Genomic DNA, 15,857 nt, shown 5'->3' with positions numbered 1-15,857 from the left:
ATAAAATAGTAAGGTTATTTTGCAAGAAATTGCAAGACTGAAGATTAAAATACTATTCTGGCATCATCATGGTTGGCACTCCTTGGAAAGCTGACTCCCAGAGAGTGCTTGGCCTTTGCACTCGCACAGTGGCGCCTGCCCCTGTGACTTTTGGTCCCTCTCTCCATCCCCTATTTCTCCTTACTCGGGCGGACTGCCTTGACTATCTGTCCACTTTAGCTTTTTTCTCACATTCAGACCCCCCCCCTTCCTCTTGTTCCCCAGGCCTTCTCTTTCTTTTTTTTTTTTTTTTTTTTTTTTTAACTTGGTCTTCGTTCGAGACGATCAGGCTACCCTGGTGGGGACCAGCCAGAGAATAAAGGGCAGCCTGGCTACCTCCTAGCAGTATGTGCGGGCAACGTGAGGTCTCACCAGGGGCCTTGCTGCCAATAGCCAGGACACCCAACAGAACCTAACGCAATATGTCATATACAACAGACAACACTTTTCTGGCATTTACAGTAGTTCTGTATTTCTTCACAGCGTACATATGGCGCAGATGTGAGAAATCACAGGTGGCGCCTGACCCTAACACTATGCCTGGGAGTAGGATTTGCTGGCACCTACTCCCAGGCATAGCGTTAGGTGCGGGATTTTTAGTGCTGTTAATGCACAGACTGATATTGGAGCTGGGTCCGGCTCCTATTGCCAGGGGTGAGCACTGGGGGCATTTGCCCATGGGGGAGGCTGCTCCCTTGTGGCAGAATGGTCTGTTCATTAAACACTCAGGCCGTTTATAGGCGACAAGGATTTTTTTTTTTTTTTTTATCTTACAATCGGATACAGGTGGAGATGGGTGCTGCCGTCGACAGGATTATATATAGTATACTAACAAACGAGGATGCTGATGTATCAAACACCTCTCGCATGTTTGGGATCGGGTTGTACAGGACATGAGGTCGACGTTTCCAAAGTGTAATGTAAGGATCACATATTTGTAAATAAAACATTTTTTCTTTTGTAACGTATTGCCAGTAATTCCGGAGCAGCCCTTCGTGTAAGGCAATAATATTCAATGGTCCATATCTGGGACTAAAAATTATTACCCTCAATAACATTAGTGACTCTGTAACTACGGCTACTTTACCACTCCTAGTTTGAGTAAAGTCGATTTCCCTTCATCTCGATGAACTTTATATGAATGGTACTCAAGGTTCGCCAGCATCAGGATGGATGTGCAGGGATTTTTCCCTCCTATTATGCAAACCAGAGAGCGAACACTAGCAATTTACGGACACAACTCATATCTGTTTTGTCAACTGGAGGGGAGAAATGGATTGAAATGGCCGTGCATTAGAATGCTTTCTCACATCAGAATACTTCCCTTGTATAAGTTACTCAGAGAGGGGGGGGGGAAATCACCAAGAAAGAAGAACGATGATATAAATCTCAGGACCCTGGGTGTGCCAAGCCCATACTCAACAGATGTTAGCCCCTGGGATTAAGAAAGTTTACTTTGATTTCATTATTTATGAATTGCTTAAAATTCAAAACTAAATTTTAAATAAAAATAATCATAACGGAAGATAAATATAACATTTCCTCTTCTCCCCTGTGACATCCTTATTATACTAATAATATGCGGACAATGCTATATCTGTACTATAAAACCATATTTGGAATATGCTTTCATCATACAGATAGAATGTACACGGTCTATGCATTAAGACTCATTAGTATTGCATTTCGATCGTCAGGAGCATTCGATTGTCAGAAATTTTTTTAATCAGATTAAGTTGGTATAAAATTATAAATTATTTTAATTGCTCGTTTATCTTCAAAAATCTCTTATAAAGCATATATTAAATTTTTTTGGATTTCATATATTTGGATTTCAGGAAAGCTTTTGACACTGTTGCGCATGGAAGACTATTGTACAAATTGGAGCAGAATGATATTAAGGGTAAGTTGCTACAGTGGATAAAAGGATGGTTGAGTGGGAGAAGACAGAGGGTGGTAATTAATGGGTGCTGCTCTTCGTGGACTAATGTTATTAGTGGAGTCCCACAGGGTTCGGTGTTGGGTCCTCTGTTGTTTTGTATATTTATCAATGATATTGATGAAGGTACTTTATATCAGGCTTAGTGTCGAAGTTTGCAGATGATACAAAGGTTGGCAGGGTTGTTAATGACAGTAATGGCAGTGTGCTACTGCAACAGGATCTAGATAATTCGGGCAGATGGGCTAAGAAGTGGCAACTGAAGTTTAACCTTGACAAATGCAAAGTACTGCATATGGGTACAAGTAACCCCAGAGGAACGTACCAACTGTGTGGTACTGCACTTAGGGTGGTAGAAAATGAAAAAGACCTGGGAGTAATCGTGCAGTCAGATATGAAGTTTTCTGAGCAATGCAGACAGGCTGCAAGAGCAGGTCATGGGGTTTTGTCAACGATATACAGGAATTTTGCTAGCAAGGAAAAGGAGGTGATTGTCCCTTTGTATAAGGCAATGGTCAGGCCACGCCTTGAATACTGCGCACAGGTCTGGAGGCCTCCTTTTAGGAAAGATGTAGATTTGCTTGAGCGTGTACAGAGAAGGGCAACAAGATTGGTGAGGGGAATGAAGGGATCCTCTTACCAAGAGAGGCTTAAGTGCTACAAATTGCGGTGGCTGAAGACTGGGCACCTGCGCGGTGATCTGATTAAGGTGTATAAGGCCTTGAATGGGTTAGGACTCTGAAGTCTGATAGGATCCTTCCACTTGTTCAGATTACGAACCTAAGGGGGCATAAATTCAAATTAAAAAAAGACAGATGTAGAATAGATGTGCGGAAATTTGCCTTTAGCTAGCGGGTGGTTAATTGCTGGAACAAACTTCCATCTGTCGTTGTGGAAGTTGATAGGTTGAATAAATATAAGGAGGAACTGGACAGGCATTGGGAGGGAATGGCGTGTTTTTTTTTTTTTTTCTTTTCTTTTTTCTTTTGGCTGATGCTGCATAAGCTCATACACTTGCTTTCTTGCATCACATGCCACTACTACTACTAAAGAAATATTTACTCCTGCATCAAGCATACATTAATATAATTTCGCCATCATTGACAGTATTACAGAACAGCGAACGCTACGTCGTACATTGATGTTTTGAACAATTCTCTGTACTCTACATTGTGGCACTTATATGAGAGTGGCCCTTACACTTTAAGTGATATGCAGTTTCATATCGCAAAGTGGGAATTGTGAAAGCGTGACGGAAGAGAATAATATCAGAATACTGCAGTAGTGCCCAGCACAGGGTCTTACCGCGACCCTACTGAATATTATTTATTTAATCATTTAAAGCTAAAAGCTAGAAACTTCGTCCCTAGAAAGCAGTTGAACTGACAGACATGGTTAACGCAACAGGCGGTTTTTTTTTTTTTTTTTTGTGAATAAAGTACCTAGAAAAGAAATTACTTTTACGACGGAATCGGTATCAACTTTATGAAATCTTGTCACTGTCGATCTTTGACATAGCTCTAATATTTCTAAATTCATTATTTCTCAATGTATGAGATGGATTCCCTTTAGCGTTATTCACAGAATGGCAAACAGTGTCAGCAATTACTGCCGCGACTCAACTGAATATTATTTATTTAATCATTTAAAGCTAAAAGCTACAAACTTCGCTCCTGGAAAGCAGTATATACTAGGAGTAAATTTTGTTTGTAATAAGCTGAGCGCAGAATTAAGACAAAAGCCAAGATAAAAGAAGTGGAGCACAATACCATCAGCTTTCTATCAAAAATTATTAGAAAGTCTTCCACAAGTGCACTGAAGCAGTCAAAGCCAGGGCTGAGAAACAGCATGTGAACGCTCCCATAACTGAAAGTGACCTAATACTAATTTTTATAAGTGTGTGTGTAAACTGGGAAAAAAAGGCTGAATTTGTATTGGTCCGATCTTAATGAAATTTGGAATAGTCAAGTCTTTCTAAAAGACCCTGATATAAAATTTCACGAAAATTCGCCAACTAGGAGTATAGCTGTTGTATGCGAACTGGGAGACATGGTTAACACAACAGGCGGTTTTTTGTGAATGAGGTGCCTAGAAAAGAAAAGAAAAGAAATTACTTTTACGATCGAATCTCTATTAACTCTATAAAATCTTATGTCACTGTTGATCTCTTACATAGCTGTAATATTTCTTAATTCGTTATTTCTCAAAGTAAGAGATGGATTCCCTTTAGCGTTATACACAGAATGGCAAACAGTTTCAGTTATTGCTACTTCTAACCCTGTTTTACTGAATGCTAATCTTCCTATTTTTTTTTTTTTTTTATAGGGCAGACAGCTGAAACAACATGATTTCACCTCTCAGATCTTTTCCTTAGGTTACTGTCCCACGGGAGAATGGTTAGCAGTAGGGTAAGCTGTTTTCTATGTCAAACTTCTGTATTAATTTGTGAATAACGCCAAAAAAAAAAAAAAAATATATACAGTGTGTGTATATATATATATATATATGGAATATGAAAACAAGGATGTGGAAAAACAGGAAAAATAAGGAAAAACAAGGAAAAAACAGTACGTGCACCTGAATGCGCAAAGCAGCAAAACAGGATACATGTATATAAATAAGATAAAATATAAAAAATAAAATAAAAATAGATGGAGAAGTTATTAAACACAAAATGCCGAACCTAGTTGAAGAAAAAAAGAGAAAAAGAATGTTAAGATCCTATAAAAAAAAAAAAAAAAAAAAAAAAATAATAATAAAAATAAATAAATAAATAAAATAAAATAAAATAAAAAATAATAATAATTATTAAGTAGAATTAAATCCGAATTAATGCCGAATTAACAGGCCAATTATATGTACAAAAGCTGAAAGAAAAAGAGGGAGGGTGATAGAGATAAAAATTATAAAATAAAAATTAAAAATTGGTACATAGATCAGGTATTTCATCAGGGGGCTACACCTGATCATGTACCAAACACTGTGTTTCTATGCAAACTCATGCTGATGGAGAAGCTGAAGAAATGAAAAGGAAATAAAATAAAAAAAAAAAATAATAAGAAATTTTTTATATATCTCCATAAACATGAGTGAGGTAGCCCCAACGCAGTGTATTTAGATTAATAAATTAAGTAACGTAGTGTAACCGCAAATGCAGTGTATTTAGATTAATAAATTAAGTAACGTAGTGTAACCGCAGTGTATTTAGATTAAAAATTAAGAAAATTGAGTAACGCAAACGCAGTGTATTTAGATTAAAAAATTAAAAAATTACGCAACGCAGTGTATATGGAAATAAATTGAGTCGATAGTATGTAATAAATAAATAAATAACAAGGTAGCGGTATAGAAAAAGGAAGCAATGCAAGGTAGGGGAGGGAAAAGAAGTTAAAAATACAGAGGCGAAGATAGTGAGAATGAGGAAAGTGAGAATGTCCGAATCACCCTCGTATTACACTAATAGTTCAACGGACGGAAAGACGAAGAGTAGAAAGTAGAAAGAAGTAAAGCGAAGGAAAAGAGTTTAAAGGATACTAGGCAAGCTGGGGATGTAAGTACCCAACCTCATAGAGAGGGCCTTGGCTGTGAGAGTGTTAGTAGAAGTGGAAATTAATACCGCTAGCTTGTATTGTATATTTTACGAAATAAAATAAAATAAAAAATATGAAAAGGAAGAAAATTAAATACCTATGATAGTTGGCAGAAACAAGTTGAGTGAAATATAATTAAGAAATGACAATAAAATATGCGATCATGATTAATAAGGTACAATTACGCGAATATGATTAATAAGAATGGAATGCAAACAGAGGGAAAACTATGACAACGATGGTGGAGTTGCTCAGAAGAGAAGAACTATGGGAGCCCTCTGTGGTCAAAATAAAATAGAGAAAATAAGATTGGACATAAGTAATTATTGATATTAAATTACGAAAATGAAAAGAAAACTTAGGAAGTGAAAGAACACGAACATCGTTCTAATAGAAGTTATAATAGAAGTCATTATGTGTGATCACTTTCCAAGTGGTGGAAATACCACCATTCAAATGTACAACTATACAACTATACAAGTATCGAATTAACCCTAATCAAGGTGGAACATGGTGAAACCGAATTTTTCTTTAATGAAATCAGAGAGATTTTTTATAATAAAATTTAAGAAATTAATAGGAATGTCATTATTGCGAAGTTTGGTATAGAGATCATTCAAAGCACCAGCGAAAAGTGATTGATTGCTACTAATATTAGCTAAACGGATAATTTGTGTGTAGATTATATTTTTATGAACCTTAATCGAAATATTCGAGTTCCAATTTGTTAAATAGATAATATTAAAATTAAATTCGCTTCTTTTGTCAAATAGTTCCAAATTATGACGAAGAGGAGGACTATTTAAAGTAATACTTAAATCCAAAAAATTTGCATGCTGGTTGCCAAAGTTTTCTTTATTGAGAGTGAGTTCAGTTGGATATATGGATTTAGCAATATTTTCAAAATGAATGTTGAGAATAAGAATGTCATCAACATAGCGGAATGCATAAAAATTAAGGTTCGGGTTGTTATCAATAAATAGATGTTCGTAATAATGGAGAAATAGATTAGATACTATGCTAGAAATTTGTGAACCCATGGGAACTCCTATGGATTGTTTATAAGCATATTTACCATCGTGGATGTAATTGTTTAGGATACAGAGGTTGATGTAGTTATTCCAAGTAACCTCATCTGTTGATATAACGTTTTTGTATTTGAGGAACAATTGATGAAGTACATTAACAATTAGGTGATGCGGTAAGGAGGTAAATAAGTTGGTGAAGTCATATGTTTCAATACTAAATATGCTGGAATATGCATTGGAATTAAAAATTTTAATAATACTGTGGTTGTTGTTAATGATCCAAGTGGTAGGGATATTAATAAGGATAGTAGTTAACAATTTGAAAAATTGTTTACCTGGATGATAACAGCCACTTTTTTTGGCACTAGTGATGAATCTGAAGCCAACTGGATGTTTATGGAATTTGGCTATCATATACAAGAAAGGCAAAGTAGAATTGCGAATTTTGGTATGCAATTTTTTATGCAAAGCTATAATTTTTTTGATGATGGTATTAATGCCGAGATTACAGCGTGAAAAGGTGGAACTACTTTCTACTTCCTTTTTGAGGGTGGTGTAATAAAATTGCTTGCAGAAGATAGCAAAGTTATTAGAAGCCTTATCTACCGGAGTGATGATAAATTTTTGTTGTAAATCTGAGATGGCTTTTTTCAGGTTAAAATACTTGGTATGCGAATTATTATAAAGGTAGTAAGTTTTAGAAATAATTTTTTTAATGTCTTGAAATGTGACATTTATCCAATTATAGAAAGCTTCGTGTGGTATTGTATATTTATATGCTAACTTGTTGCAAAAATTCAAGATATTCAGATAAATATCTTTATATATATTATTGAGGTTGGCCTTATGGACTGGTCTGAATTTAAAACCTTTTTCCATAGCGGACTTTAGTGGAATGTTGTTAATAATGTCCAGGTTACCAGTAATAATATGTTTATGATATTGATCAACGTAAGGAGCATATATGGGATCATCACAGTGACATGGAAGATCTAAAGCTTGTAAGTTGCCTAAATTAGTAGCTAGAGTTTTATAATTACAAATTTTAAGTCCAATAGGAGATTCATAGTTGAAGCAGTGATGGATCTTGAACTTGAAATTATTATAAAATGGGAGAAAATTATTATGATTATTAAGTAAATAATGCCAAGGAATTTTATCGAACCAACTATGAGTAAATTTAATAGTACAGTATTCATTACTGTATGTAGTAATGCGACCTAGTCTAAAGAGAGAGATGTCTAAAATAATATGCTTAAGTTGAATATTTTTACATTTAAAATTGCTAATAAATAAAGTTAAGGCTTTTAGTATAGAGTTTTTAATATTAAAGAGAAAAAGAGAAATGTTGTGTACGTCAAGAATGGTATTGTCCCAGGAGCTAATAATATTACGAAAATTGTGCCGAATATGCCTATGATGACGATTTGATTTATTTCCACGTTTGTATCTACGCTTATTGTTATTGAAGAAATGACTAAGATGGAATAAATTGTAAATGCAGTGGCTGGTGTTTAAACAACCATTGCTTAAAAGAGTTTTGTTAAAAAATCTATTGTTTAGGCCGTAGGGATATAAAGATTTATAAGTGCACATAAATAGATTCTCATAATAATCACGAAGAACGTTGTCATTGATAATGGCAAGTATTTTAATTTTAACGTTGTTGAAGCCATGGTGGTGAAAATGGAAAAGTTCTATTTCAGTATCTAAAATGTTATCAAGTAAAAGATTTTTACTTTTGGATCTGTGCCCATTGATTCTAATATTAAGAGAATTTGTGGTTTGGCCTACGTATTTAACATTGCAAATATTGCATGTGAGCAAATATATGACATTTTTAGTTTTACAAAAAGGAGGATAAATAGAGTTAGATTTGGATTCGGAGTTATCCATCATGGGACAAGTGAGACATCGTTTATCTAAACATTTTTGAAAAAATAAATTTTGGTTTAAAATATGTGTAATGTACTCAGGTTGGTTAGGGTTAGGGGAACGATTCTCCTGTTTAATATTTAACACTACATCCTCAGGAGTGGGATGTAGCGCAACACGTTTTCTAGCTGAACTAGGGGCAACACAGTGCTGACTCGCCGTATTGTTTAAAGAGACGTAGTGCATGACAAGTGGGGTAAAAATTAAATAGGGCAAATTGTGTTAGCAACGAATCCATCTAAAGGGAAGGAGTGGGGGTTGCATTTAAAAGTCCGTTGAACTATTAGTGTAATACGAGGGTGATTCGGACATTCTCACTTTCCTCATTCTCACTATCTTCGCCTCTGTATTTTTAACTTCTTTTCCCTCCCCTACCTTGCATTGCTTCCTTTTTCTATACCGCTACCTTGTTATTTATTTATTTATTACATACTATCGACTCAATTTATTTCCATATACACTGCGTTGCGTAATTTTTTAATTTTTTAATCTAAATACACTGCGTTTGCGTTACTCAATTTTCTTAATTTTTAATCTAAATACACTGCGGTTACACTACGTTACTTAATTTATTAATCTAAATACACTGCATTTGCGGTTACACTACGTTACTTAATTTATTAATCTAAATACACTGCGTTGGGGCTACCTCACTCATGTTTATGGAGATATATAAAAAATTTCTAATTTTTTTTTTTTTTTTTTATTTTATTTCCTTTTCATTTCTTCAGCTTCTCCATCAGCATGAGTTTGCATAGAAACACAGTGTTTGGTACATGATCAGGTGTAGCCCCCTGATGAAATACCTGATCTATGTACCAATTTTTAATTTTTATTTTATAATTTTTATCTCTATCACCCTCCCTCTTTTTCTTTCAGCTTTTGTACATATAATTGGCCTGTTAATTCGGCATTAATTCGGATTTAATTCTACTTAATAATTATTATTATTTTTTATTTTATTTTATTTATTTATTTATTTTTATTATTATTTTTTTTTTTTTTTTTTTTTTTTATAGGATCTTAACATTCTTTTTCTCTTTTTTTCTTCAACTAGGTTCGGCATTTTGTGTTTAATAACTTCTCCACCTATTTTTATTTTATTTTTTATATTTTATCTTATTTATATACATGTATCCTGTTTTGCTGCTTTGCGCATTCAGGTGCACGTACTGTTTTTTCCTTGTTTTTCCTTATTTTTCCTGTTTTTCCACATCCTTGTTTTCATATTCCACGTATTTAATTTTAGCTATCTGCAGCTTTGCGCGTGGCTACTTTTAAATGCAACCCCCACTCCTTACTTTTAAATGCAACCCCCACTCCTTCCCTTTAGATGGATTCGTTGCTAACACAATTTGCCCTATTTAATTTTTACCCCACTTGTCATGCACTACGTCTCTTTAAACAATACGGCGAGTCAGCACTGTGTTGCCCCTAGTTCAGCTAGAAAACGTGTTGCGCTACATCCCACTCCTGAGGATGTAGTGTTAAATATTAAACAGGAGAATCGTTCCCCTAACCCTAACCAACCTGAGTACATTACACATATTTTAAACCAAAATTTATTTTTTCAAAAATGTTTAGATAAACGATGTCTCACTTGTCCCATGATGGATAACTCCGAATCCAAATCTAACTCTATTTATCCTCCTTTTTGTAAAACTAAAAATGTCATATATTTGCTCACATGCAATATTTGCAATGTTAAATACGTAGGCCAAACCACAAATTCTCTTAATATTAGAATCAATGGGCACAGATCCAAAAGTAAAAATCTTTTACTTGATAACATTTTAGATACTGAAATAGAACTTTTCCATTTTCACCACCATGGCTTCAACAACGTTAAAATTAAAATACTTGCCATTATCAATGACAACGTTCTTCGTGATTATTATGAGAATCTATTTATGTGCACTTATAAATCTTTATATCCCTACGGCCTAAACAATAGATTTTTTAACAAAACTCTTTTAAGCAATGGTTGTTTAAACACCAGCCACTGCATTTACAATTTATTCCATCTTAGTCATTTCTTCAATAACAATAAGCGTAGATACAAACGTGGAAATAAATCAAATCGTCATCATAGGCATATTCGGCACAATTTTCGTAATATTATTAGCTCCTGGGACAATACCATTCTTGACGTACACAACATTTCTCTTTTTCTCTTTAATATTAAAAACTCTATACTAAAAGCCTTAACTTTATTTATTAGCAATTTTAAATGTAAAAATATTCAACTTAAGCATATTATTTTAGACATCTCTCTCTTTAGACTAGGTCGCATTACTACATACAGTAATGAATACTGTACTATTAAATTTACTCATAGTTGGTTCGATAAAATTCCTTGGCATTATTTACTTAATAATCATAATAATTTTCTCCCATTTTATAATAATTTCAAGTTCAAGATCCATCACTGCTTCAACTATGAATCTCCTATTGGACTTAAAATTTGTAATTATAAAACTCTAGCTACTAATTTAGGCAACTTACAAGCTTTAGATCTTCCATGTCACTGTGATGATCCCATATATGCTCCTTACGTTGATCAATATCATAAACATATTATTACTGGTAACCTGGACATTATTAACAACATTCCACTAAAGTCCGCTATGGAAAAAGGTTTTAAATTCAGACCAGTCCATAAGGCCAACCTCAATAATATATATAAAGATATTTATCTGAATATCTTGAATTTTTGCAACAAGTTAGCATATAAATATACAATACCACACGAAGCTTTCTATAATTGGATAAATGTCACATTTCAAGACATTAAAAAAATTATTTCTAAAACTTACTACCTTTATAATAATTCGCATACCAAGTATTTTAACCTGAAAAAAGCCATCTCAGATTTACAACAAAAATTTATCATCACTCCGGTAGATAAGGCTTCTAATAACTTTGCTATCTTCTGCAAGCAATTTTATTACACCACCCTCAAAAAGGAAGTAGAAAGTAGTTCCACCTTTTCACGCTGTAATCTCGGCATTAATACCATCATCAAAAAAATTATAGCTTTGCATAAAAAATTGCATACCAAAATTCGCAATTCTACTTTGCCTTTCTTGTATATGATAGCCAAATTCCATAAACATCCAGTTGGCTTCAGATTCATCACTAGTGCCAAAAAAAGTGGCTGTTATCATCCAGGTAAACAATTTTTCAAATTGTTAACTACTATCCTTATTAATATCCCTACCACTTGGATCATTAACAACAACCACAGTATTATTAAAATTTCATTAACAACAACCACAGTATTATTAAAATTTTTAATTCCAATGCATATTCCAGCATATTTAGTATTGAAACATATGACTTCACCAACTTATTTACCTCCTTACCGCATCACCTAATTGTTAATGTACTTCATCAATTGTTCCTCAAATACAAAAACGTTATATCAACAGATGAGGTTACTTGGAATAACTACATCAACCTCTGTATCCTAAACAATTACATCCACGATGGTAAATATGCTTATAAACAATCCATAGGAGTTCCCATGGGTTCACAAATTTCTAGCATAGTATCTAATCTATTTCTCCATTATTACGAACATCTATTTATTGATAACAACCCGAACCTTAATTTTTATGCATTCCGCTATGTTGATGACATTCTTATTCTCAACATTCATTTTGAAAATATTGCTAAATCCATATATCCAACTGAACTCACTCTCAATAAAGAAAACTTTGGCAACCAGCATGCAAATTTTTTGGATTTAAGTATTACTTTAAATAGTCCTCCTCTTCGTCATAATTTGGAACTATTTGACAAAAGAAGCGAATTTAATTTTAATATTATCTATTTAACAAATTGGAACTCGAATATTTCGATTAAGGTTCATAAAAATATAATCTACACACAAATTATCCGTTTAGCTAATATTAGTAGCAATCAATCACTTTTCGCTGGTGCTTTGAATGATCTCTATACCAAACTTCGCAATAATGACATTCCTATTAATTTCTTAAATTTTATTATAAAAAATCTCTCTGATTTCATTAAAGAAAAATTCGGTTTCACCATGTTCCACCTTGATTAGGGTTAATTCGATACTTGTATAGTTGTATAGTTGTACATTTGAATGGTGGTATTTCCACCACTTGGAAAGTGATCACACATAATGACTTCTATTATAACTTCTATTAGAACGATGTTCGTGTTCTTTCACTTCCTAAGTTTTCTTTTCATTTTCGTAATTTAATATCAATAATTACTTATGTCCAATCTTATTTTCTCTATTTTATTTTGACCACAGAGGGCTCCCATAGTTCTTCTCTTCTGAGCAACTCCACCATCGTTGTCATAGTTTTCCCTCTGTTTGCATTCCATTCTTATTAATCATATTCGCGTAATTGTACCTTATTAATCATGATCGCATATTTTATTGTCATTTCTTAATTATATTTCACTCAACTTGTTTCTGCCAACTATCATAGGTATTTAATTTTCTTCCTTTTCATATTTTTTATTTTATTTTATTTCGTAAAATATACAATACAAGCTAGCGGTATTAATTTCCACTTCTACTAACACTCTCACAGCCAAGGCCCTCTCTATGAGGTTGGGTACTTACATCCCCAGCTTGCCTAGTATCCTTTAAACTCTTTTCCTTCGCTTTACTTCTTTCTACTTTCTACTCTTCGTCTTTCCGTCCGTTGAACTATTAGTGTAATACGAGGGTGATTCGGACATTCTCACTTTCCTCATTCTCACTATCTTCGCCTCTGTATTTTTAACTTCTTTTCCCTCCCCTACCTTGCATTGCTTCCTTTTTCTATACCGCTACCTTGTTATTTATTTATTTATTACATACTATCGACTCAATTTATTTCCATATACACTGCGTTGCGTAATTTTTTAATTTTTTAATCTAAATACACTGCGGTTACACTACGTTACTTAATTTATTAATCTAAATACACTGCATTTGCGGTTACACTACGTTACTTAATTTATTAATCTAAATACACTGCGTTGGGGCTACCTCACTCATGTTTATGGAGATATATAAAAAATTTCTTATTTTTTTTTTTTTATTTTATTTCCTTTTCATTTCTTCAGCTTCTCCATCAGCATGAGTTTGCATAGAAACACAGTGTTTGGTACATGATCAGGTGTAGCCCCCTGATGAAATACCTGATCTATGTACCAATTTTTAATTTTTATTTTATAATTTTTATCTCTATCACCCTCCCTCTTTTTCTTTCAGCTTTTGTACATATAATTGGCCTGTTAATTCGGCATTAATTCGGATTTAATTCTACTTAATAATTATTATTATTTTTTATTTTATTTTATTTTATTTATTTATTTATTTTTATTATTATTTTTTTTTTTTTTTTTTTTTTTTTATAGGATCTTAACATTCTTTTTCTCTTTTTTTCTTCAACTAGGTTCGGCATTTTGTGTTTAATAACTTCTCCATCTATTTTTATTTTATTTTTTATATTTTATCTTATATATATATATATATATATATATATATATAATTCAAAATAATTTAATATCGAATATTGTAAAACTGCTGTTATTACGACATAAACATACTTTCCAGTCATCTAAAAACGTTTTGCGTGTTTTATAAGATTAAAGTAACAACTTCCACTAGATGGCGGGAGCTGAGTTTGCTACGCATCCAATTATTTCAGCATTAAATTCCATGGGATATATAAAAAATAATGGCGTAATACACGCGATCATTTATCCTTTTTGACTGATAAAACAGGCCCCTTTAAGCATTTCTGTACGGATTTAAGTCACGGGTTTAAACCTGCGTGCCCAATTTCAAACGTTCCAAGGTGTTAATACTCATTAAAAGTTGTTTATTTTATACCTGACTTTTAAGTCAAGCCGTTATTTAAACAAAACTTTTTTTTTTTAAAATATTTTTTGTACAGAATAATATTATGTAAACAATCGTTGTTAAGCGTTTATGAGTATCATTAACTCTGTTTATTTAAGACTTAAATAAAATAAAAAAGGAATTATCTTAAGATAATGATTATATAGCAATAGGCATCCCGAATAGCCCAATTTTCATTTTTGTTTTGGCAGAATGGAAAGTAGCAATGTCGAAGTTCTTCACTGTACTAAACCAGAGAAATATCAGTTGCATCTGCATGAAAGCTGTGTACTCTCTCTAAAATTTGCATACTGTGGAAAATGGTTCGTTAGTACAGGCAAAGACAATCTTCTGAATGCATGGAGAACGCCCTATGGTGCTAGCATATTTCAGGTAGGTGGTTTTACATATTCTGAAAAATTTGCAAATATCGAAGGTGTTTAGCGAGAGGGGGGGATTGAATCAATTATTTGTCAACGAAGTAATCTCCAATTTTTAGTGTTTGCATTCTCCATAAAATAATTTTTTTAATGGATGGCTCGAAATACTTTTCGACTATGTAGGATTATGGTTTTTCGTGAATGATGCATTTTAATTTGACTTAAAATGATTTAATTTACAGCTTTTAGACTTTTTTTTTTTTTCTCTTTTTTATACGGAATTTTAATTAGTGTTACCTTCAGTAGTGTTCACCCATATCAGCTTGTGAATGTTAGCTTTTAATTGACGTAATTGGTAAAGTCTGTCACTTTTTCGACGTTTGCCTGGGAACTTTTCTTTTTGCTAAATCACCTTAATTGCTAACATTGTGTAATTTAACTTCAGGGTATTAATTTAGATGTTTCTGAGTCGGTATGCCTGTCGCTCTCTTTTTTTTTTTTTTTTCTTTTTTTTTTTTTTTTTATTACTCCTGCTTTTAATTAACCTTTTTTCTCTCTTTTTTATGCATGCAACCATTTTCTTTTAAACTAAATTGATATGCGATTAATTTATTTATGACTTTTGAAAACATGTTTGCCTAGCAATAATTAATTTTAATTGCTACTAGTTCAACAAATACCGTTATGAGTCGTAATTATTTATCTATCAACACTTAAAACTATAATGCATTTCTATTTTTAAAATTCTATTTGTGATTTTATTATTATTATAATTCATTGATTGTTTGTTTTATTTCAGTCAAAGGAATCCTCATCAGTTCTAAGTTGTGACATTTCTTCAGACAATAAATACATCGTTACCGGCTCAGGCGACAAGAAAGCCACAGTTTATGAGGTCATTTACTGACCCAAATCCTGATTGTAGTCCAAACTGTACATAGCTTTTATTATTATTCTGTGTAACTGTGATGTGAATTTAATAAACTATTGCAATTGCCTTTCTAGTTCGTAGTGTTCTATGCACATATTCCTTACATCTGTCTTAAAAAAAAAAAAAAAAAAGTCCTAATC

General features: G+C 32.9%; 1 protein-coding gene across 1 annotated transcript in view; it reads left to right on the top strand.

Annotated features, from left to right (window-relative positions):
* LOC150085248 (transducin-like enhancer protein 4) overlaps window positions 1-15,786 on the top strand; it is a 136,315-nt gene extending 120,529 nt beyond the window's left edge. Inside the window, exons 22-24 of the mRNA XM_090373933.1 lie at window positions 4,304-4,386; window positions 14,619-14,799; window positions 15,586-15,786. Of these exons, the coding sequence (XP_090230059.1) occupies window positions 4,304-4,386; window positions 14,619-14,799; window positions 15,586-15,693 (372 nt within the window). The 3' untranslated portion in view covers window positions 15,694-15,786. The remainder of the gene's footprint in view (window positions 1-4,303; window positions 4,387-14,618; window positions 14,800-15,585) is intronic.
* The last annotated feature ends 71 nt before the right edge of the window (window positions 15,787-15,857 follow it).

The sequence above is a fragment of the Mastigoproctus giganteus genome, chromosome 5 (assembly GCF_048544385.1).
Source record: "Mastigoproctus giganteus isolate SK-2022 chromosome 5, ASM4854438v1, whole genome shotgun sequence".
In the NCBI taxonomy this organism is placed as follows: domain Eukaryota; kingdom Metazoa; phylum Arthropoda; class Arachnida; order Uropygi; family Thelyphonidae; genus Mastigoproctus; species Mastigoproctus giganteus.
Note: the sequence above shows the minus strand (reverse complement) of the source record. Positions and strands in the feature narration are given on the sequence as shown.